The 23,726-nt window shown below is 39.7% G+C and overlaps 2 protein-coding genes across 4 annotated transcripts; both read left to right on the top strand.

Annotated features, from left to right (window-relative positions):
- Nucleotides 1-3,409: 3,409 nt before the first annotated feature.
- On the top strand, nt 3,410-17,596 carry LOC145956787 (uncharacterized). 2 transcript variants are annotated; one of them, XM_083072474.1, is made up of 2 exons: nt 3,410-5,421; nt 16,944-17,596. In XM_083072474.1, exons 1-2 carry the CDS (start codon nt 3,505-3,507, stop codon nt 16,962-16,964), a joined length of 1,938 nt encoding a protein of 645 aa, XP_082928600.1. In that variant the 5' UTR covers nt 3,410-3,504; the 3' UTR covers nt 16,965-17,596. The 2 variants fall into 2 exon arrangements, with proteins under 2 accessions (XP_082928600.1, XP_082928599.1); XM_083072473.1 differs by lacking the exon at nt 16,944-17,596 and adding an exon at nt 16,626-16,667.
- Nucleotides 17,597-18,386: 790 nt separating this feature from the next.
- On the top strand, nt 18,387-22,865 carry LOC145956786 (uncharacterized). 2 transcript variants are annotated; one of them, XM_083072472.1, is made up of 2 exons: nt 18,387-20,392; nt 22,785-22,865. In XM_083072472.1, exons 1-2 carry the CDS (start codon nt 18,476-18,478, stop codon nt 22,803-22,805), a joined length of 1,938 nt encoding a protein of 645 aa, XP_082928598.1. In that variant the 5' UTR covers nt 18,387-18,475; the 3' UTR covers nt 22,806-22,865. The 2 variants fall into 2 exon arrangements, with proteins under 2 accessions (XP_082928598.1, XP_082928597.1); XM_083072471.1 differs by lacking the exon at nt 22,785-22,865 and adding an exon at nt 22,467-22,635 and having other exon boundaries at nt 18,388-20,392.
- Nucleotides 22,866-23,726: the final 861 nt, after the last annotated feature.

Genomic DNA, 23,726 nt, shown 5'->3' with positions numbered 1-23,726 from the left:
GATAAGGTCTTTGAATGTGCAACTAATGTGTGTGTGATGCACAAAATGCAAGTTTAATCATTTTGTTAATGTTTTTAGAAAAATGAATGGCTCTCCCTATCCTCCTCTTCTTGGAGGAATTTCTGTCGTCGATGTGAGGGAGGATTTCTGTGAGCCTCTTACGCAGGAGATTACGGATTTTATAGGAACCCCTCCAACTTTCTTTATTGACCGATTATTAAAGGAATTTCATACAATTTTTAAGAAACACCAATTTAGAGGCATAATCACATGGTCAAGAGAAGAGAAATGAATAGATATTTTATTGATATTCACAAATGTTTTTACAGAAAGATATACAAAAGGAATTTCTGAAGAATGGCTGGCCAGGGTAGGCTATATACATTAGGCTTAACAATTATATCTGTATTTGTTGCTCTTACGTTCCCCTAATTGCTTCGGGTGAGATGCCTGAGCCAGGAGTGTAGACACTGCAAGACGCTTGCTTCTAGAAGATGATCACTTGAACCGCCTTTCGGTTTTCGGTTCAAGTGATCGTTGCTTGCTTTGTTTTTGTGTCTTATTCTTTTGCCCCTAATTTTTGCCTAGGACGTATCCTAGCGGGGATAAATTCGCCTTTGTTTTGCCTAGTACCCTTGTACTGGCGGACTTTTTATTTTGCCATAACTTTTGCCTAGGACGCCCTTTTCAGGTTTTCATCCTAGCGGGCCTATGCAAGCAACGTCTTCAAGCATAGTACTTCTTTACCACGTCAGCGTTCACTGGGTATCGAAGTTCTTCCCCATCCATGTCCGTGAGGATCAATGCTCCTCCTGAGAAGGCTCGCTTCACCACGTATGGTCCTTCGTAATTCGGGGCCCACTTTTCGATTTTGTCCTTTTGAGCTGGTAGCAACTTCTTCATTACCAGCTCTCCCTCATGGTAGACTCGAGGGTGGACTTTCTTGTCAAAAGCCTTTTTGATCTTCCTCTGATAGGCTTGACCATGGCATATGGCGTTCAGCCGTTTCTCTTCGATAAGATTCAACTGGTCGTATCGGCTTTGAACCCATTCTGCCTCGGAAAGTTTTGCTTCCATGATTACCCTTAGAGAAGGTATCTCGACTTCGACAGGTAGAACTGCCTCCATCCCATAGACGAGGGAGAATGGAGTAGCTCCTGTAGATGTGCGTACTGAAGTCCTATAACCATGAAGTGCGAAGGGTAACATCTCATGCCAGTCTTTAAATGAGACAACCATCTTTTGCACTATTTTCTTAATGTTTTTATTGGCTGCCTCGACTGCCCCATTCATCTTTGGCCGATATGGGGAAGAGTTGTGGTGTTGGATCTTGAATTCTTGGCACAGTTCTTCCACCATTTTGTTATTCAAATTAGATCCATTATCAGTGATGATTTTATCAGGAATACCGTATCTGCATATAATGTTCTTCTTGATGAAGGATGTTACCACCTTTCGGGTCACATGAGCATACGATGCCGCTTCTACCCATTTGGTGAAGTAGTCAATGGCCACAAGGATGAATCTATGTCCATTGGATGCTTTCGGCTCGATGGGTCCAATAACATCCATGCCCCACATTGCGAATGGCCAAGGTGAAGCCAATACATTGAGTGGAGTCGGTGGGACATGAATGTTGTCGGCGTATGCTTGACACTTATGGCATTTTCGCACGTACTGGTAACAATCCCTTTCCATGGTCGACCAATAATATCCCGCCCTGAGGATCTTTTTAGCCATTGCAGGCCCGGGGATATGGGTACCGAAAACCCCCTCATGTACTTCTTTGATCATATTTTGAGCTTCGACTTGGTCTATACATCTCAACAAGACCGAGTCATAATTTTTCTTGTAGAGGGTTTCACCGACTAGCAGAAATCCCCTGGCCGTTCTTCGGATATGCTTCTTGTCATTATCGTTGGCCGCATCAGGATATTCCTCTTTTGTTAAATATTGCTTGATGTCATGGAACCATGGACGATCATCGACAACTTTATCTATCAGAAGGCAGAACGCTTGTGATGAGGACATGGGCAAGGATTTAGGAGCACTCAAAGGACTTGGAGGACCAATGACTAGGGCGAGGACTAAAAAGGCCAAAGATGCTTTGCAACAAGTTACGGCCCTTATTCTTGAAGAAATGCCTAAAGATGAAAACAAGGCCAAGATGGTGAATTGTATCAAGGATTATGAAGCCTAATTACTCTATGGTGTTCTTAGTAATTGTAATTAGTAAATAAAGGCCTAAAACTCTTGTTAAAGTGGCTGCCAACTCTTTTTGGGCTGCACCACTTATTGGGCTAGTTTTTTAAGCAAGTTATTTTTATCAAATAAGGCCCAAAACCTTTGGGATGAGTCAGCCATGAGGCATACCAGAGGGGTGCACGAATTTAGCATGTGTTTTATTTAATGTTTTAGTGGTCATAATTGTTAGGCTTAGTGGAAGTTCAATAATTGCCCACTAAAGTGTTTTTTTTTATAATATTTTGTCATTAGTGGTCATAATTCAGGCTTAGTGGAGTCCATTATTTGTCCACTAATGTAAGTGAAGGTTGTTGATTGTAAGCTATATAAGCTGCCCATGGGGATGAACAAAATCAGATCAGAATTTGAGTTTTAATTACTGAGAGTAATTCTCTAATTGTTCTTGAGTGATTCAAGAGTTTGGGCATATCAAAGGATAAACCACAATTCTTTGTGTGAAGCCTTTTCCTTGGAAGAGTGATTCTTCCTTCATTCATTTTTTTACTGTATCCTTTTACCTTCATTTCTAGCATTCGAATTTTCTTACTTTCATTCCAGAAAATTAAGTTCCAGATTTTTAACCCAAAAGATCCTTCCCTACATTCCAGAAAATTAAGTTCCAGATTTTTGAACCCAAAAGATCCTTCTTCATTCCTTGTGCAAATTAGGAATCCTATCATTTGGTATCAAAGCTCCGGTTTTTTTGGGTCATCAACATCATTTGCTGGAATTTCTTTGGGTAACATCTTTCCTTATTATTTCTCATTACCATTGATATTACCTTAGTGTTCTTTCTTTATTTCTGAACCATTGCAAAAATTAGGCCTGAATAGTATTAAAAAAAAAAATTTCGTGAATATATATAAAAAAAAAAAAAAGTTGTGGCTGAATGGTTCATGCGTTTAGAACACTTAAGACTCAAAATTTAAGGTAATATTTCGGTTGGGTTGAAGGGTGTTACTAACTTATCTAAAATTCCAGTTTTTGATTCCTAAGTTTCCTTGTTTTCTTTTTGAATTTTAGGTGACTGTTTTGTATTCCTTTCTTTTTTTCTTTTTTTTTTTAAGCCTACCCTGAACCTTGCTTTTAACACAAAATATCAAATTTGTGGTTTGTTCTTTGTGTTGTCTATTTTTGAATTGCTTTAAAAAAAAAAAAAAAAAAAAAAAGAGAGTGATCTTTTTACGAGTGTAAACACGTGAGAAGAGTGGTGAGGTCCTATTTTCTTTGTGTTTGTTAGTACTCTTGTTTTTTTTGAAGATGGCAGATGGAGATCATTTGGATGGAACACAAAGACTCTTGTTCGACGCTATTAATGCTCAAATGCAAAGATTATTGAGAGAAAACAATGAGGAGTTGTATGGAAGAATTGAACGATTAGAGAATTATGAACATCATGAAGAAGAAAGGAGAGGAAGAATTGGTGGTGCTCCTAGGCAAAACAGAATTGAAGGTATTAAACTTAATGTTCCTCCATTTAAGGGGAAGAGTGATCCGGAAGCCTATGTGGAATGGGAACTCAAAATAGAACATATTTTCACTTGTAACAATTATGATGAAGAGCAAAAGGTGAAACTTGCAGCAGCTGAGTTCTCAGACTATGCACTTGTGTGGTGGAATAAGTTGAAAAGAGAAAGGTTGAGAAATGAAGAGCCTTTGGTGGAGATTTGGGCTGAAATGAAAAAGCTCATGAGGAAACGTTATGTGCCAGCTAGCTATGCTAGAGATGTGAAATTTAAACTTCAAAAATTGTCACAAGGCACCAAGGGAGTTGAAGAGTATTACAAAGAATTGGACTTGCTCATGATGCAAGCCAATGTTGAAGAAGATCCGGAACTAACCATGGCTCGTTTTATTAATGGTTTGAATAATGATATTCGTGATGTTGTTGAATTGCAGGAATTTGTTGATATAGAAGATTTGCTGCACAAATCCATTCAAGTGGAACAACAACTCAAAAGAAAAAGTGTGACCAAGAAGAGTTCTTCTAATTATAATTCCTTTAGTTGGAAGGACAAAAATAAGAAGGAGGTGACTGCCACTTCAAGCAATCCAGCATCTACTTCTCATGTAAAATCATCCTCTAAGACCTTAGAACAGCCTCAAAAGAAGAGTAAAGACATAAAATGCTTTAAGTGTCAAGGCATGGGTCATTATGCCTATGAGTGTCCTACCAAAAGGACCATGGTTCTCAAGGAGAATGGGGATTACACTAGCCAATCTGATGTTAGTGAAGAAGAGGAAGGTGACATTGAGGAGGAGGAGGAGGCCCTTGAGGGAGATTTATTGATGATAAGGAGAATGATGGGTAGTCAAATGAGTCCTTTAGAAATAAACCAAAGGGAGAATATTTTCCACACAAGGTGTTCCATCAATGGAAAGGTTTGCATGGTGATTACTGATGGAGGGAGTTGCGCTAATGTGGCTAGTGCTAGATTAGTGTCAAAGCTAAATTTAGACACTAAACCACATCCTAGACCATATAAACTTCAGTGGCTTAGTGAGGATGGAGAGGTGCAAGTGAGGCAGCAAGTAGAAGTGGAGATTTCCATTGGAAAATACAAAGATAAGGTGCTATGTGATGTAGTTCCAATGGAGGCCAGCCACATACTTTTAGGAAGGCCTTGGCAATTTGACACTAAAGCCGTCCATGATGGCTATTCCAATAAGATTTCTTTTGTGCACCAAAATAAAAAGATTGTCCTCAAGCCTTTGAGTCCTAAAGAGGTGTGTGAGGATCAATTGAGGATGAGAGAAAAGATTTCTTTGGAGAGAAAAGAAAGTGATCTTGAGAAAAAGAGTGAACAAAAATTTAAAAAAAAGAAAAGGAGTGAAACACTTGAGAGAAGAGAGAGTCTTTTGGCAACAAAGAGTGAGGTGAAGAGGTTGTTCCTTGCTAAACAGCCCCTTTATCTAATGTATTGCAAAAATCAGATTTTAAACACTAACACTTTTGATGAATTGGAAATACCTTCTAGTGTTAAATCTCTTTTGCAGGAATTTCGTGATGTTTTTCCATCAAGCATACCAAGTGGACTACCACCTTTGAGGGGAATTGAACACCAAATTGATCTCATTCCAGGAGCTTCTTTACCCAATAAGCCAGCTTATAGAAGCAATCCACAAGAAACGCAAGAAATACAAAAGCAAGTGGATGAACTCATGGCCAAAGGATGGGTAAGAAATAGCATGAGTCCTTGTGCTGTTCCAGTAATTTTGGTCCCTAAAAAAGATGGTACATGGAGAATGTGTTCTGATTGTAGGGCTCTAAATAACATCACCATAAAATATAGGTGTCGCCACCGGCCCGAAACGGGCTTTCGGCATTCGCGAAGGATGGTTGGACTCGTTTATTTTGTTTAAAAATAGTGGATTGCTAGAATGACTTATTCTCAAACTGAGACCTCGTCAAACGAGCAATTTTATTAAAAGGCTCACTAATCCATATTAATCCCAAGCGGGACCCTCCATGGATTAGTGGTTTTCATAAAAGGAGGGTTCGTGGAGTCGCCACCAATGTTTTACTCAAAACATTGGAAAAAGGGATAAGGCAATTGATTTAAAAATCAACTTTGGCCACTACAACCAGAGTTGGGTAAGGGAGTCGGTTACGCGTGGGGAAGGTGTTAGCACCCCACAGCGCCCCTTTCGGGTTCCCTATGACAGATTATTTTCTAAAATAACAGTGTAAAATTACTAAATTACCCCTATTTATTCTAAACAATTATGATTTGACTATCTACATGATGACAGTTTAAATATGCACACAGAAAGCAGTAAAAGGAAGGATTGAAGGGAAACCTCTTGAAGCGTGCTTTTTATAAAAAATGAACTGGGAAGCGTTTTGGCGTTCCCTCGCTCTACAAGCCCGCTCCTCGCTCTCCTAGAACAAAATTTTAACTAAGGGAATCCAAAAGATTTCCCCTCGACTAGGTTCGATCCTCAAGCAAAATGGCTCGGGGCTCAAGAACTTCGTCGGATCAACTCTCCGAGTGATTCCTAGGGCAGAACACTGCTCAAAAACCCCAGAATACTCAAGGAGAGGGTTCAAACTATGTTGAAAAGTGTGGAATGACGTCCAATTGACGTCATATTTATAGGGAATAGGCGCAATACGGCCTACAGGAGCAATACGGCCGTATTGAAATTTTTGAACTTCAATACGGTCGTATTGAAGTTCAATACGGCCGTATTGAAGTTCAGAAATTTCAATACGGCCGTATTGAATTCAATACGGCTGTATTGAAGCTTCAATACGGCCGTATTGATTTCAGTACGGCCGTATTGAAGTTTCAGAAACTTCAATACGCCGTATTGAGTTCACTGTGGCCGTATTGAAGCTTCAATACGGCCGTATTGGGGTTCAGTACGGCCGTATTGGGCTTTTTCCCTCCACTTCTTTATTTTGAGCTATTCTAAGACCTCTAGACCTACAGAGAACCCTCCTAGGGCCTTCCAGGAGTCCTTCTGGCTGATCTTCCTTCAGTCTTCGAGAGTCTTCAAGCTTTATTTCCGACCCGGACAATTTTAGGGGTCTACAGCTGCCCCCCCTTTACTTAGTCAAACGGTCTTTTGGTGTACCGGCTGACAAGTAAAGGAGTTGACCCAATTGTCCGGGTGATGTGCCATCCTTCCGACTTGTAGTGTCTTCAGGTGGGAAAATTGTTGAGTAGCCTCTCCAGGTTATTGCATACCTCGGCGCTTCTGACAACCTCGGTAGCTAAGTTTAACACCAACGTGCCTTTGACGACGCTGATGGCTGAGTATTGTCTCTCCAGACCTTGAGTATTGTCTCTCCAGACCTTGAGTACCATCTCTCCAGACTTTGTTTGAGTACCGTCTCTCCAGACTTTGTTTGAGTACCGTCTCTCCAGACCTTGTTTGAGTACCGTCTCTCCAGACTTTGTTTGAGTACCGTCTCTCCAGACTTTGTTTGAGTACCGTCTCTCCAGACCTTGTTTGAGTATTGTCTCTCCAGACCTTGTTTGAGTATTGTCTCTCCAGACTTTGTTCGAGTACTGTCTCTCCAGACTTCGTTTGAGTATCGTCTCTCCAGACTTTGTTTGAGTACTGTCTCTCCAGACTTCGTTTGAGTACCGTCTCTCCAGACTTGTGCATACCTCGGTGCTCTCGACAACTGGGTAGCTGAGTATTGCCTTTTAGGCTTTGAGATGATTTTGTCTCCACAGTCCACGATGCTGCTTCGACGGTTTTTTCTGATTTTGTGCCACTGAGGGCTGGATAACGCAGGGATCCGTCTAGGGGATGTGCAGTCATTCACAGGTTCCTGTGCCCCAACTTGCATTGCATTGTTGGTACCCATGGGGAATTTCTGACTCCTTGGGGTGTAGACACAGATGCTCTTTCTCTCTGAGTTGAGCGACGCCTTATGTTTGGCTGACGTCCTTTGACGTTGGTGGAGTATCCCGGTTCATCCTTATTCGGGTATCTCTTTTTGATTTTCTGATTTTTGCCTCTGTGTAGGCTGTTATCCGCTGGGGGATTTCGTCGTTGATTTTGATTAGCCTCTTCTGTTAGGCGTATTGGCTTGACGTTCGATGTTTGGCTAAGAGCCGGATTCCACTTGGGGAATACTTATTGATATTTTTGATTTTCTTCTCCTTTTTGCAGGGATGCCTCTTGAGTAGGCGATTGGGGATTTGGGGATCTTATTGTATCCCAGAGTATTATTTAGGAAGCCTCTACAGGCTTAGCCTCGCTCAGTGCTTTGAGTCGGAGAGCTATCTTCCACTGAGGAAGTGTTAAGTCCTTTGACTTGTATATACTGTTTGGATGATCGCACTTCCATTGGGGATTGCGTCGATTTTGCTTTGATAGCTCTCGCTGGGGATTTTTCGTGAGCTTGAGCTGAGGTTCCCTCTGGGGAGTATTATTTCTGCGAGCCTCTCCAGGCTCAGTTATTCTGCATACTGTGGAGGATGTGGAGTATTATTTTGGTAAGCCTCTCCAGGCTTAGTTATTTGGTACAAATTGTTTGTTGGATTTTCTATATCCTTGCCTTTTTTATTTTCGGCTTTTTCTGTATTTTGCCTTTTCTTCTGATTTGGCTTTTTCTGTATTTTGCCTTTTTTATGTTTTTGGCTTTTGCTGTACAGAAATTAAAAGTGCTAAAGAAATTAAATTTATGAGAGAGTATTATTTCGGCAAGCCTCTCCAGGCTCAGTTATTTTGTAGGAGTATTATTTCGGCAAGCCTCTCCAGGCTCAATTATTCTGTGGGAGTATTGTTTCGGCAAGCCTCTCCAGGCTCAATTATTCTGTACGAGTATTATTTCGGCAAGCCTCTCCAGGCTCAATTATTCTGAGAGTATTATTTCGGCGAGCCTCTCCAGGCTCAGTTATTTTGAGAGTATTCTTTCGGCAAGCCTCTCCAGGCTCAGTTATTATGATGCTGTTGATTTTCTGAATCTTTGTATTTTGCTTGCTGCTGTCATACACAAGCAATTTTCTATTTTTCTATTTTATGCGGTTGCCTCATGGTAAGGTCTTTGAATGTGCAACTAATGTGTGTGTGATGCACAAATGCAATACAATTTTTTATTTTTGTTCATTTATTTAGAAAAGTGAGTGGCTCTCCCTATCCTCTTCTTCTTGGAGGACTTTCTGTCATTGACGCGAGGGGTTATTTTTGTGAGCCTTTATGCAGGAGATTATGGATTTTACAGGAACCCCTCCAATTTTCTTTTATTGACCGATTAATAATGGAATTTCGTACAATTTTTATGAAAAACCAATTCAGAGGCATAATCACATGGTCAAGAAAGAAAAGAAACAAATGGATATTTTTATTGATATTCACAAGTGTTTTTTACAGAAAGATATACAGAAGGAAATTTCTGAAGAATGGCTGGCCAAGGTAGGCTATATACATTGGGCTTAACAATTATATCTGTAATTGTTGCTCTTTACGTTCCCTTAATTGCTTCGGCCTGAGCCAGGAGTGTAGATACTGCAAGACGCTTGCTTCTAGAAGATTATCACTTGAACCGCCTTTCGGTTTTCGGTTCAAGTGATCGTTGCTTGCTTTGTTTTTATATCTTATTCTTTTGTCCCTAACTTTTGCTTAGGACGTATCCTAACGGGGTAAATTTGCCTTTGTTTTGCCTAGTACCCTTGTACTGGCAGGCTTTTTATTTTGCCCTAACTTTTGCCTAGGATGCCCTTTTTGGGTTTTCATCCTAGCGGGCCTATGCAAGCAACGTCTTCAAGCATAGTACTTCTTTACCAAGTCAGTGTTGACTGGGTATCGAAGTTATTCTCCATTCGTGTCTGTGAGGATTAATGCTCCTGCTGAGAAGACTCGTTTTATCACTTATGGTCCTCCGTGATTTGGGGCACACTTTCCGATTTTGTCCTTGGTAGTAATTTCTTCATTACCAACTCTCCCTCATGGTAGACTCGAGGGTGGACTTTCTTGTCAAGAGCCTTTTTGATCTTCCTTTGATAGGTTTGACCATGGCATATGGCGTTCAGCCGTTTCTCTTGGATAAGGTTCAACCGGTCGTATCGGCTTTGAACCCTTTCTGCCTCGGAAAGTTTTGCTTCCATGATCACCCTTATATAAGGTTTTTCGACTTCGACGGGTAGAACTGCCTCCTGAAGTCCTATAACCATGAAGAGCAAAGGGTAATATCTCGTGTCAGTCTTTAAATGAGACAACCATCTTTTGCACTATTTTCTTGATGTTCTTTTTGGTTGCCTCGACTGCCCCATTCATCTTTGGCCGATATGGGGAAGAGTTGCGGTGTTGGATCTTGAACTCTTGGCACAGTTCTTCCACCATTTTGTTGTTCAGATTAGATCCATTATCAGTGATGATTTATTTCTCCATGCTTCCACTGGATTATTCTAAAATCTTTTGGGACAAGAGAGAAAAGAAGGAAAAATATTTTTTATTCTGAAGTTTGTGTTTTAGAGGGGATTTATTTTTCAAAATAGTTTTTGTAAGAATGGGTGGCCAAGGTAGGCTTAAGTGTTTAGGCTTGTTTGATTAAACACTTATGAGGTTTAAAAAATCGTGTTGTGATTCGACAACTTGGATAGCTTCCCTTGAACCTTTCTTTTTGAATTTGGTTCATGGTACCATCATGGATTTCTTTTGTTTTTTGATTGTCCTTATTTTTGCCTAAAACACCCTTTTGTGGCGTTTTAGCGGACCTTTGTTTTTGTTTATTATTGTAACCCTAACTTTTGCCTAGGTCACCCTTTCGTGGGATTCCTAGCGGGTCTTTTGCTCTTATTTTTGCGCAGTCCCCTTTTTGGGTTTCCTGCCGAGCTTCTTTTATTTTGAAAGATTTCTTTTTACCCATGATGGCACTTGTCGAGGCCAAGGGAAGGTGCTCCAAGTTGTCACACACACCTCCACATAAAAATGATGTGGGTTTATTATCATTAAGATGATTTTAACCTCATTCATGTTTATTCAAATAGGGTTAAAAATAATGTGGTTTAGAATTTTATTATAAGCAAGAAAAGAAGCAATGAAGAATGATTTTATTATAATCATAGCGGAAACATGTGTCCTTATTTCATCACCGATATGGGTCCCAATATTGACCTTTTTTATCTTTCGGCCATGCCCCAAATTCACGGTCTCCAATTCCTCTTGACATGGTTGGAGTAGACGAGTTTCTTGATCTAGCAATCTTTGCAGATCCGGAGAGATGGTCTCCTCATCACTATCCAACTCAACCCGTTTATCCTCAACTTTCGGATCCCGGTCAGAGCGAACAATTACAGACATAATTATTTTATTGGTTCTGTTTAGGTTTAGAATTATTAATGTTAATGAGGAAAGAGAGAAAAGAACAAAAAAGAGAGTAATGTGAAAAATGCCTCTTTATTGATATTTTTAAAAAACTGTAAAACCCTTATTTACATGAAAAGGTTCTCATGATCTCGGGTACTGATCATGAGTCCCTTAAAAGAAAAGAAAAATATGAAGGGGCCCTATTGTGGCTTGCCATTCTCTACTCCTGCTTTGGTAGAAGATTCTTGCTCACGTCGGGCGCTGTCGAATCGAAGGTGACCCACCCAGCATCAATAAGGTTTTGGACCTTGTATTTGAGAGCTAGGCATCTCTCTGTTGAATGCCCTGGTGCCCCCGAATGGTATAAACATTTGTCTTGTGGCTTGTACCAATCGGGGTAAGGTGGGTCGATCTTCCTTGGTGGAACATGAGCTAGAAGTTTGGCTTCTACTAGTTTCGGAAGGAGATCGCTATAAGTGGTCGGAAGTTTATCAAACTTCTTCACAGGGATGAATTGCGATCTTCCTGACTTCGAAATGGAAGAAGCGGAGGATATGGTTATAGCATTGACTCCTCCCTCATTCTTCTTCCTGAAGGTCTTCTTAGCCTCGAATGATTGGGAAGGCTTAGCTAGCTTCCCACTTTTCAATCCTTGTTCCACCCTTTCCCCAATGGTGATGATGTCCGAGAAGAGTGTCGTTGTGTTCCCTATCATTTTATCGTAATAGGGACCAGTCAACGAGTTGATGAATATGGACACCGTCTCCTTATCTGACAGCGGGGGCTCTATCTGTGCCGCCAACTCCCTCCAACGTTGGGCGTACGCCTTGAAAGATTCATCATTATTCTTGCTCAAGGCTTGAAGATCTGACCTATCGGGTGTTAGGTCGATGTTGTATTTGTAGCGCTTGAGAAAGGCGTCAGCCAACTGCCTCCATGTGTGTACTAGATTTCCATCTAGCTGCATATACCAGTTGAGCGCGGTATCAGCCAAGCTCTCTTGGAAGCAGTGGATCAAGAGCTTTTCGTTTGTGGCATATGCAGCCATCTTTCGGCAGTACATGGTGAGATGACTCTTGGGGCAAGTCGATCCCACGTATCTCGGGAAATCTGGCACTTTAAATTTGGGAGGGAATTGAATATCCCTCACTAAACACATGTCGGCGGCATCTTTGACATCAAAATCATGCCCCTCCATAGCCCTCAACCGATCCTCTAGGGCGTGGAATTGTTCTTTTGAAACCTCGGGCTCTTTAATCATAATTCCAGCCCCAAGAGGTATGGCATGTGGAGGATCTTCTTCATGCTCCTCCTCCTCTCCCTCATGATGGGACCCATGGTCACTGTGATGAGATCCATGAATGTTATGGCGACGCATGAGTTCCAACATTTGCGCCATCTGCTCTTTGAGCTGTGAAAGCTCGGTCGTGAGCTTCTTGTTTTGTTCCTCTAGCGCTTCCATTTTCTTTGCGCGTGTGAGGACAGAGAGATGACCAGCCACTTTCTAAAATGAATTTTTTAACCTAATTAGTTTATTCATGAATACGCTCTTGACATGAGCTTGATAACCTTTCATCTTTGAGGTGCTGCCTTTTTAAGATGAAAGTTTATCACCCTCCCTAGACTATTATCTCTTCGACAACGGAGAATCTCAATAGTCACGGGTCTCTTTTACTCACATCGAGAGGGTATTAGTGAACCTATAAATGATGATGAGGATGCATGAGGTATTATTGATAATGATGCCTATGCTCCTTACTTTTATTATATTTTCACACATTGGTCTTTCCTCTCATGTCATGGTTTTTTCATGCATGGGGATTATTCTTAGACCTTATCACGAGGTTTATTATTAATGCACAAACAATTGCACATAAGCATTTACACAAACAATTCACTCATCCACGAACAGTCACGAGCGAATCACGAGGTAGGGGTCTCCTGCAGAAAAGTGCATATTCAAGGAGGATCTAACTGTTCTCACTTGGTCAAAGGCCCCCAAGGTGCCCCCATTATAGGGACCCAATTCCTCTCATCGTAGGTCGATGGAAAGCTCCAACGCACCGTCGGACTCAAGTTCATGGTTATCACCTTGAGTGATGTTTTCCGACAACGGTCTCATAGGCTCCTATAAACCCATCAACCGGCCGTACTAACATCCACTCCCTATGGATTACCACTCATGCCCCCGGGTATAGAGGGAACTGTTGTGTGCAAAGGTTTGTGTGCAATTTATTTCAAACAATTGCGGAAAATTAAACATACAACAGTTATTAAAGCCAAATTGATAAACATGTTATCATACAAGCAAGGGGTAATGAAGTAATTTTAACTATTATTTGTTAAAAATAATCTGTCACTAAATGGGACTGACTCTCGAGGCTTCCCCAGTGAAGTCGCCATCTGTCGCCACCGGCCCGAAACGGGCTTTCGGCATTCGCGAAGGATGGTTGGACTCGTTTATTTTGTTTAAAAATAGTGGATTGCTAGAATGACTTATTCTCAAACTGAGACCTCGTCAAACGAGCAATTTTATTAAAAGGCTCACTAATCCATATTAATCCCAAGCGGGACCCTCCATGGATTAGTGGTTTTCATAAAAGGAGGGTTCGTGGAGTCGCCACCAATGTTTTACTCAAAACATTGGAAAAAGGGATAAGGCAATTGATTTAAAAATCAACTTTGGCCACTACAACCAGAGTTGGGTAAGGGAGTCGGTTACGCGTGGGGAAGGTGTTAGCACCCCACAGCGCCCCTTTCGGGTTCCCTATGACAGATTATTTTCTAAAATAACAGTGTAAAATTACTAAATTACCCCTATTTATTCTAAACAATTATGATTTGACTATCTACATGATGACAGTTTAAATATGCACACAGAAAGCAGTAAAAGGAAGGATTGAAGGGAAACCTCTTGAAGCGTGCTTTTTATAAAAAATGAACTGGGAAGCGTTTTGGCGTTCCCTCGCTCTACAAGCCCGCTCCTCGCTCTCCTAGAACAAAATTTTAACTAAGGGAATCCAAAAGATTTCCCCTCGACTAGGTTCGATCCTCAAGCAAAATGGCTCGGGGCTCAAGAACTTCGTCGGATCAACTCTCCGAGTGATTCCTAGGGCAGAACACTGCTCAAAAACCCCAGAATACTCAAGGAGAGGGTTCAAACTATGTTGAAAAGTGTGGAATGACGTCCAATTGACGTCATATTTATAGGGAATAGGCGCAATACGGCCTACAGGAGCAATACGGCCGTATTGAAATTTTTGAACTTCAATACGGTCGTATTGAAGTTCAATACGGCCGTATTGAAGTTCAGAAATTTCAATACGGCCGTATTGAATTCAATACGGCTGTATTGAAGCTTCAATACGGCCGTATTGATTTCAGTACGGCCGTATTGAAGTTTCAGAAACTTCAATACGCCGTATTGAGTTCACTGTGGCCGTATTGAAGCTTCAATACGGCCGTATTGGGGTTCAGTACGGCCGTATTGGGCTTTTTCCCTCCACTTCTTTATTTTGAGCTATTCTAAGACCTCTAGACCTACAGAGAACCCTCCTAGGGCCTTCCAGGAGTCCTTCTGGCTGATCTTCCTTCAGTCTTCGAGAGTCTTCAAGCTTTATTTCCGACCCGGACAATTTTAGGGGTCTACAATAGGCACCCAATTCCTAGACTTGATGATTTGCTTGATGAATTGCATGGTGCAAGTTTTTTCTCTAAAATTGATTTGAAAAGTGGGTATAATCAAATTAGAATTAGAGAGGGTGATGAATGGAAAACTGCTTTTAAAACAAAATATGGTTTGTATGAGTGGTTGGTTATGCCTTTTGGCTTAACTAATGCACCCAGTACTTTCATGAGATTGATGAACCATGTTTTGAGGGAATTTATTGGCAAATTTGTTGTAGTATATTTTGATGATATTCTTGTCTATAGCACTTCTCTTGAATTGCATGTGGAACATTTGAAATCTGTTTTGAATGTGCTTAAGGAAGAACATTTGTTTGCCAATCTTGAAAAATGTGTGTTTTGTACTGATCATGTTGTATTCCTTGGTTTTGTTGTAAGTTCTAAAGGAGTACAAGTAGATGAGGAAAAGGTTAAGGCCATCCAAGAATGGCCCACACCTAAATCCGTGAGTGAAGTGAGAAGTTTCCATGGTTTGGCAAGTTTTTATAGGAGGTTTGTTAAGGACTTTAGCACCTTGGCAGCACCTCTTAATGAAGTAGTAAAGAAACATGTGGGTTTTAAGTGGGGAGAGAAACAAGAGGAAGCCTTTGTTGCTCTTAAGCAAAGGTTAACCAATGCTCCTATTCTTGCTTTACCAAACTTTGCTAAATCTTTTGAAATTGAATGTGATGCTTCCAATGTTGGTATTGGGGCTGTGTTGTTACAAGAAGGCCATCCAATTGCTTATTTTAGTGAAAAATTACGTGGGGCTGCCCTTAACTTTTCCACTTATGATAAGGAATTGTATGCCTTGGTAAGAGCTTTAAAAACATGGCAACACTATCTTTTTCCCAAAGAATTTGTAATACATAGTGATCATGAGTCCCTAAGGTATTTGAAGGGACAAGGCAAGCTTAACAAGAGGCATGCCAAGTGGGTGGAGTTTTTGGAACAATTTCCCTATGTCATAAAACATAAAAGGGGCAAAGGGAACATTGTGGCTGATGCTTTATCAAGGAGACATACATTACTTTCCACTCTTGAAACTAAATTGCTTGGATTTGAATCTTTGAAAGAAATGTATGCTTCTGATGAAACTTTTGGTGAAATATATGCTGCATGTGAGAAATTATCTCAAAATGGGTATTTTAAGCACAATGGGTTTTTATTTAAAGAAAACAAATTGTGTGTGCCTGCATGTTCCATTAGAGAATTGCTTGTTAGTGAATCACATGGTGGTGGTTTGATGGGGCACTTTGGGATTAAAAAGACTTTGGAAATTTTACAAGAACATTTCTTTTGGCCTCATATGAAACGTGATGTGCAAAAATTTTGTGAACATTGTGTTGTGTGCAAAATGGCTAAATCTAAATCATTACCGCAAGGATTGTATACTCCTTTGCCAACTCCTGAATATCCTTGGATTGACATATCTATGGACTTTGTGTTAGGACTGCCTAGAACAAAGAATGGCAAAGATTCTATTTTTGTGGTTGTTGACAGGTTCTCAAAAATGGCACATTTCATACCTTGCAAAAAGGTAGATGATGCGTGTCATGTGGCTGATTTGTTTTTCAAAGAAGTTGTGAGACTTCATGGTGTGCCAAGGAGTATTGTAAGTGATAGGGATGCTAAATTCCTTAGTCATTTTTGGAGGACTTTGTGGGGAAAGATAGGTACTAAATTATTATTTTCAACAACTTGTCACCCACAAACTGATGGACAAACTGAGGTAGTCAATAGAACTTTGGGAACCTTGCTTAGGACTGTTTTAAAAAAAAATATTAAGTATTGGGAAGCAAGTTTGCCTCATGTTGAATTTGCATATAATAGGGCTGTCCATAGCACCACAAATTGTTCACCTTTTGAGGTTGTGTATGGTTTTAACCCATTGACTCCTCTTGATTTATTGCCTATGCCTAACATTTCTGTTTTTAAACATAAAGAAGGGCAGGCCAAAGCAGACTATGTAAAGAAGTTACACGAACGTGTGAAGGCTCAAATTGAGAAGAAAAATGAGAGCTACGCAAAACATACTAACAAAGGGCGAAAGAAAGTTGTGTTTCAACCTGGTGATTGGGTTTGGGTACACATGAGAAAGGAAAGATTTCCGGAACAAAGGAAATCAAAGCTTTTGCCAAGAGGGGATGGTCCATTTCAAGTACTTGAAAGAATAAATAACAATGCTTACAAGATTGAATTGCCCGGTGAGTACAATGTTAGTTCCACTTTTAATGTTTCTGATTTATCTCTCTTTGATGTAGAAGATGGAGACTTTGATTTGAGGACAAATTCTTCTCAAGAGGGAGGGAATGATGAGGACATGGGCAAGGATTTAGGAGCACTCAAAGGACTTGGAGGACCAATGACTAGGGCGAGGACTAAAAAGGCCAAAGATGCTTTGCAACAAGTTACGGCCCTTATTCTTGAAGAAATGCCTAAAGATGAAAACAAGGCCAAGATGGTGAATTGTATCAAGGATTATGAAGCCTAATTACTCTATGGTGTTCTTAGTAATTGTAATTAGTAAATAAAGGCCTAAAACTCTTGTTAAAGTGGCTGCCAACTCTTTTTGGGCTGCACCACTTATTGGGCTAGTTTTTTAAGCAAGTTATTTTTATCAAATAAGGCCCAAAACCTTTGGGATGAGTCAGCCATGAGGCATACCAGAGGGGTGCACGAATTTAACATGTGTTTTATTTAATGTTTTAGTGGTCATAATTGTTAGGCTTAGTGGAAGTTCAATAATTGCCCACTAAAGTGTTTTTTTTTATAATATTTTGTCATTAGTGGTCATAATTCAGGCTTAGTGGAGTCCATTATTTGTCCACTAATGTAAGTGAAGGTTGTTGATTGTAAGCTATATAAGCTGCCCATGGGGATGAACAAAATCAGATCAGAATTTGAGTTTTAATTACTGAGAGTAATTCTCTAATTGTTCTTGAGTGATTCAAGAGTTTGGGCATATCAAAGGATAAACCACAATTCTTTGTGTGAAGCCTTTTCCTTGGAAGAGTGATTCTTCCTTCATTCATTTTTTTACTGTATCCTTTTACCTTCATTTCTAGCATTCGAATTTTCTTACTTTCATTCCAGAAAATTAAGTTCCAGATTTTTAACCCAAAAGATCCTTCCCTACATTCCAGAAAATTAAGTTCCAGATTTTTGAACCCAAAAGATCCTTCTTCATTCCTTGTGCAAATTAGGAATCCTATCATTTGGTATCAAAGCTCCGGTTTTTTTGGGTCATCAACATCATTTGCTGGAATTTCTTTGGGTAACATCTTTCCTTATTATTTCTCATTACCATTGATATTACCTTAGTGTTCTTTCTTTATTTCTGAACCATTGCAAAAATTAGGCCTGAATAGTATTAAAAAAAAAAATTTCGTGAATATATATAAAAAAAAAAAAAGTTGTGGCTGAATGGTTCATGCGTTTAGAACACTTAAGACTCAAAATTTAAGGTAATATTTCGGTTGGGTTGAAGGGTGTTACTAACTTATCTAAAATTCCAGTTTTTGATTCCTAAGTTTCCTTGTTTTCTTTTTGAATTTTAGGTGACTGTTTTGTATTCCTTTCTTTTTTTTTTCTTTTTTTTTTAAGCCTACCCTGAACCTTGCTTTTAACACAAAATATCAAATTTGTGGTTTGTTCTTTGTGTTGTCTATTTTTGAATTGCTTTTAAAAAAAAGAAAAAGAAAAGAGAGTGATCTTTTTACGAGTGTAAACACGTGAGAAGAGTGGTGAGGTCCTATTTTCTTTGTGTTTGTTAGTACTCTTGTTTTTTTTGAAGATGGCAGATGGAGATCATTTGGATGGAACACAAAGACTCTTGTTCGACGCTATTAATGCTCAAATGCAAAGATTATTGAGAGAAAACAATGAGGAGTTGTATGGAAGAATTGAACGATTAGAGAATTATGAACATCATGAAGAAGAAAGGAGAGGAAGAATTGGTGGTGCTCCTAGGCAAAACAGAATTGAAGGTATTAAACTTAATGTTCCTCCATTTAAGGGGAAGAGTGATCCGGAAGCCTATGTGGAATGGGAACTCAAAATAGAACATATTTTCACTTGTAACAATTATGATGAAGAGCAAAAGGTGAAACTTGCAGCAGCTGAGTTCTCAGACTATGCACTTGTGTGGTGGAATAAGTTGAAAAGAGAAAGGTTGAGAAATGAAGAGCCTTTGGTGGAGATTTGGGCTGAAATGAAAAAGCTCATGAGGAAACGTTATGTGCCAGCTAGCTATGCTAGAGATGTGAAATTTAAACTTCAAAAATTGTCACAAGGCACCAAGGGAGTTGAAGAGTATTACAAAGAATTGGACTTGCTCATGATGCAAGCCAATGTTGAAGAAGATCCGGAACTAACCATGGCTCCTTTTATTAATGGTTTGAATAATGATATTCGTGATGTTGTTGAATTGCAGGAATTTGTTGATATAGAAGATTTGCTGCACAAATCCATTCAAGTGGAACAACAACTCAAAAGAAAAAGTGTGACCAAGAAGAGTTCTTCTAATTATAATTCCTTTAGTTGGAAGGACAAAAATAAGAAGGAGGTGACTGCCACTTCAAGCAATCCAGCATCTACTTCTCATGTAAAATCATCCTCTAAGACCTTAGAACAGCCTCAAAAGAAGAGTAAAGACATAAAATGCTTTAAGTGTCAAGGCATGGGTCATTATGCCTATGAGTGTCCTACCAAAAGGACCATGGTTCTCAAGGAGAATGGGGATTACACTAGCCAATCTGATGTTAGTGAAGAAGAGGAAGGTGACATTGAGGAGGAGGAGGAGGCCCTTGAGGGAGATTTATTGATGATAAGGAGAATGATGGGTAGTCAAATGAGTCCTTTAGAAATAAACCAAAGGGAGAATATTTTCCACACAAGGTGTTCCATCAATGGAAAGGTTTGCATGGTGATTACTGATGGAGGGAGTTGCGCTAATGTGGCTAGTGCTAGATTAGTGTCAAAGCTAAATTTAGACACTAAACCACATCCTAGACCATATAAACTTCAGTGGCTTAGTGAGGATGGAGAGGTGCAAGTGAGGCAGCAAGTAGAAGTGGAGATTTCCATTGGAAAATACAAAGATAAGGTGCTATGTGATGTAGTTCCAATGGAGGCCAGCCACATACTTTTAGGAAGGCCTTGGCAATTTGACACTAAAGCCGTCCATGATGGCTATTCCAATAAGATTTCTTTTGTGCACCAAAATAAAAAGATTGTCCTCAAGCCTTTGAGTCCTAAAGAGGTGTGTGAGGATCAATTGAGGATGAGAGAAAAGATTTCTTTGGAGAGAAAAGAAAGTGATCTTGAGAAAAAGAGTGAACAAAAATTTAAAAAAAAGAAAAGGAGTGAAACACTTGAGAGAAGAGAGAGTCTTTTGGCAACAAAGAGTGAGGTGAAGAGGTTGTTCCTTGCTAAACAGCCCCTTTATCTAATGTATTGCAAAAATCAGATTTTAAACACTAACACTTTTGATGAATTGGAAATACCTTCTAGTGTTAAATCTCTTTTGCAGGAATTTCGTGATGTTTTTCCATCAAGCATACCAAGTGGACTACCACCTTTGAGGGGAATTGAACACCAAATTGATCTCATTCCAGGAGCTTCTTTACCCAATAAGCCAGCTTATAGAAGCAATCCACAAGAAACGCAAGAAATACAAAAGCAAGTGGATGAACTCATGGCCAAAGGATGGGTAAGAAATAGCATGAGTCCTTGTGCTGTTCCAGTAATTTTGGTCCCTAAAAAAGATGGTACATGGAGAATGTGTTCTGATTGTAGGGCTCTAAATAACATCACCATAAAATATAGGCACCCAATTCCTAGACTTGATGATTTGCTTGATGAATTGCATGGTGCAAGTTTTTTCTCTAAAATTGATTTGAAAAGTGGGTATAATCAAATTAGAATTAGAGAGGGTGATGAATGGAAAACTGCTTTTAAAACAAAATATGGTTTGTATGAGTGGTTGGTTATGCCTTTTGGCTTAACTAATGCACCCAGTACTTTCATGAGATTGATGAACCATGTTTTGAGGGAATTTATTGGCAAATTTGTTGTAGTATATTTTGATGATATTCTTGTCTATAGCACTTCTCTTGAATTGCATGTGGAACATTTGAAATCTGTTTTGAATGTGCTTAAGGAAGAACATTTGTTTGCCAATCTTGAAAAATGTGTGTTTTGTACTGATCATGTTGTATTCCTTGGTTTTGTTGTAAGTTCTAAAGGAGTACAAGTAGATGAGGAAAAGGTTAAGGCCATCCAAGAATGGCCCACACCTAAATCTGTGAGTGAAGTGAGAAGTTTCCATGGTTTGGCAAGTTTTTATAGGAGGTTTGTTAAGGACTTTAGCACCTTGGCAGCACCTCTTAATGAAGTAGTAAAGAAACATGTGGGTTTTAAGTGGGGAGAGAAACAAGAGGAAGCCTTTGTTGCTCTTAAGCAAAGGTTAACCAATGCTCCTATTCTTGCTTTACCAAACTTTGCTAAATCTTTTGAAATTGAATGTGATGCTTCCAATGTTGGTATTGGGGCTGTGTTGTTACAAGAAGGCCATCCAATTGCTTATTTTAGTGAAAAATTACGTGGGGCTGCCCTTAACTTTTCCACTTATGATAAGGAATTGTATGCCTTGGTAAGAGCTTTAAAAACATGGCAACACTATCTTTTTCCCAAAGAATTTGTAATACATAGTGATCATGAGTCCCTAAGGTATTTGAAGGGACAAGGCAAGCTTAACAAGAGGCATGCCAAGTGGGTGGAGTTTTTGGAACAATTTCCCTATGTCATAAAACATAAAAGGGGCAAAGGGAACATTGTGGCTGATGCTTTATCAAGGAGACATACATTACTTTCCACTCTTGAAACTAAATTGCTTGGATTTGAATCTTTGAAAGAAATGTATGCTTCTGATGAAACTTTTGGTGAAATATATGCTGCATGTGAGAAATTATCTCAAAATGGGTATTTTAAGCACAATGGGTTTTTATTTAAAGAAAACAAATTGTGTGTGCCTGCATGTTCCATTAGAGAATTGCTTGTTAGTGAATCACATGGTGGTGGTTTGATGGGGCACTTTGGGATTAAAAAGACTTTGGAAATTTTACAAGAACATTTCTTTTGGCCTCATATGAAACGTGATGTGCAAAAATTTTGTGAACATTGTGTTGTGTGCAAAATGGCTAAATCTAAATCATTACCGCAAGGATTGTATACTCCTTTGCCAACTCCTGAATATCCTTGGATTGACATATCTATGGACTTTGTGTTAGGACTGCCTAGAACAAAGAATGGCAAAGATTCTATTTTTGTGGTTGTTGACAGGTTCTCAAAAATGGCACATTTCATACCTTGCAAAAAGGTAGATGATGCGTGTCATGTGGCTGATTTGTTTTTCAAAGAAGTTGTGAGACTTCATGGTGTGCCAAGGAGTATTGTAAGTGATAGGGATGCTAAATTCCTTAGTCATTTTTGGAGGACTTTGTGGGGAAAGATAGGTACTAAATTATTATTTTCAACAACTTGTCACACACAAACTGATGGACAAACTGAGGTAGTCAATAGAACTTTGGGAACCTTGCTTAGGACTGTTTTAAAAAAAAATATTAAGTATTGGGAAGCAAGTTTGCCTCATGTTGAATTTGCATATAATAGGGCTGTCCATAGCACCACAAATTGTTCACCTTTTGAGGTTGTGTATGGTTTTAACCCATTGACTCCTCTTGATTTATTGCCTATGCCTAACATTTCTGTTTTTAAACATAAAGAAGGGCAGGCCAAAGCAGACTATGTGAAGAAGTTACACGAACGTGTGAAGGCTCAAATTGAGAAGAAAAATGAGAGCTACGCAAAACATGCTAACAAAGGGCGAAAGAAAGTTGTGTTTCAACCTGGTGATTGGGTTTGGGTACACATGAGAAAGGAAAGATTTCCGGAACAAAGGAAATCAAAGCTTTTGCCAAGAGGGGATGGTCCATTTCAAGTACTTGAAAGAATAAATGACAATGCTTACAAGATTGAATTGCCCGGTGAGTACAATGTTAGTTCCACTTTTAATGTTTCTGATTTATCTCTCTTTGATGTAGAAGATGGAGACTTTGATTTGAGGACAAATTCTTCTCAAGAGGGAGGGAATGATGAGGACATGGGCAAGGATTTAGGAGCACTGAAAGGACTTGGAGGACCAATGACTAGGGCGAGGACTAAAAAGGCCAAAGATGCTTTGCAACAAGTTACGGCCCTTATTCTTGAAGAAATGCCTAAAGATGAAAACAAGGCCAAGATGGTGAATTGTATCAAGGATTATGAAGCCTAATTACTCTATGGTGTTCTTAGTAATTGTAATTAGTAAATAAAGGCCTAAAACTCTTGTTAAAGTGGCTGCCAACTCTTTTTGGGCTGCACCACTTATTGGGCTAGTTTTTTAAGCAAGTTATTTTTATCAAATAAGGCCCAAAACCTTTGGGATGAGTCAGCCATGAGGCATACCATGAGGCATACCATGAGTCAGCCATCGGGCAATCTTCCCAGTGATTATTGGTTTTTCGAACACGTACTTAATTGGATCCATTTTGGAAACCAACCAAGTAGTATGCCTAATCATATACTGCCTGAGCCGTTGTGTTGCCCATGCTAACGCACAGCACGTCTTTTCTAATGGCGTGTAGCGGGTCTCATAGTCGAGAAATTTCTTGCTCAGGTAGTAGATGGCTCGTTCTTTCTTTCCCGTTTCATCTTGTTGTCCTAGCACACCTCCCATGGACTCATCAAGCACGGTTGAGTAGAGGATTAATGGTCTTCCCTCGACAGGTGGCACCAATACTGGTGGATTGGCCAAGCACTGTTTGATCTTATCAAAAGCTTGTTGACAATCCTCATCCCAAGATTCGGAATGATTCTTGCGCAACAGCCTGAATATTGGTTTGCACGTGTCAGTCAACTGTGCGATGAACCTTGCGACATAGTTCACCCTGCCGAGGAATCCTCTTATCTCTTTCTCGGTTTTAGGAGGAGGCATTTCCATTATT

The sequence above is a fragment of the Cajanus cajan genome, chromosome 4 (genome assembly GCF_000230855.2).
Source record: "Cajanus cajan strain Asha chromosome 4, NIPB_CcT2T_4, whole genome shotgun sequence".
Classification (NCBI taxonomy): domain Eukaryota; kingdom Viridiplantae; phylum Streptophyta; class Magnoliopsida; order Fabales; family Fabaceae; genus Cajanus; species Cajanus cajan.
Note: the sequence above shows the minus strand (reverse complement) of the source record. Positions and strands in the feature narration are given on the sequence as shown.

Excerpts from the sequence above, each read along its gene's own strand:
- LOC145956787 (XM_083072473.1), top strand. The coding sequence starts at position 3,505 with ATGGCAGATGGAGATCATTTGGATGGAACACAAAGACTCTTGTTCGAC. Across the intron at positions 5,422-16,625 it reads AACTCATGGCCAAAGGATGG|AAGGGCAGGCCAAAGCAGAC; the intron begins GTAAGAAATAGC and ends TTAAACATAAAG.
- LOC145956786 (XM_083072471.1), top strand. The coding sequence starts at position 18,476 with ATGGCAGATGGAGATCATTTGGATGGAACACAAAGACTCTTGTTCGAC. Across the intron at positions 20,393-22,466 it reads AACTCATGGCCAAAGGATGG|AAGGGCAGGCCAAAGCAGAC; the intron begins GTAAGAAATAGC and ends TTAAACATAAAG.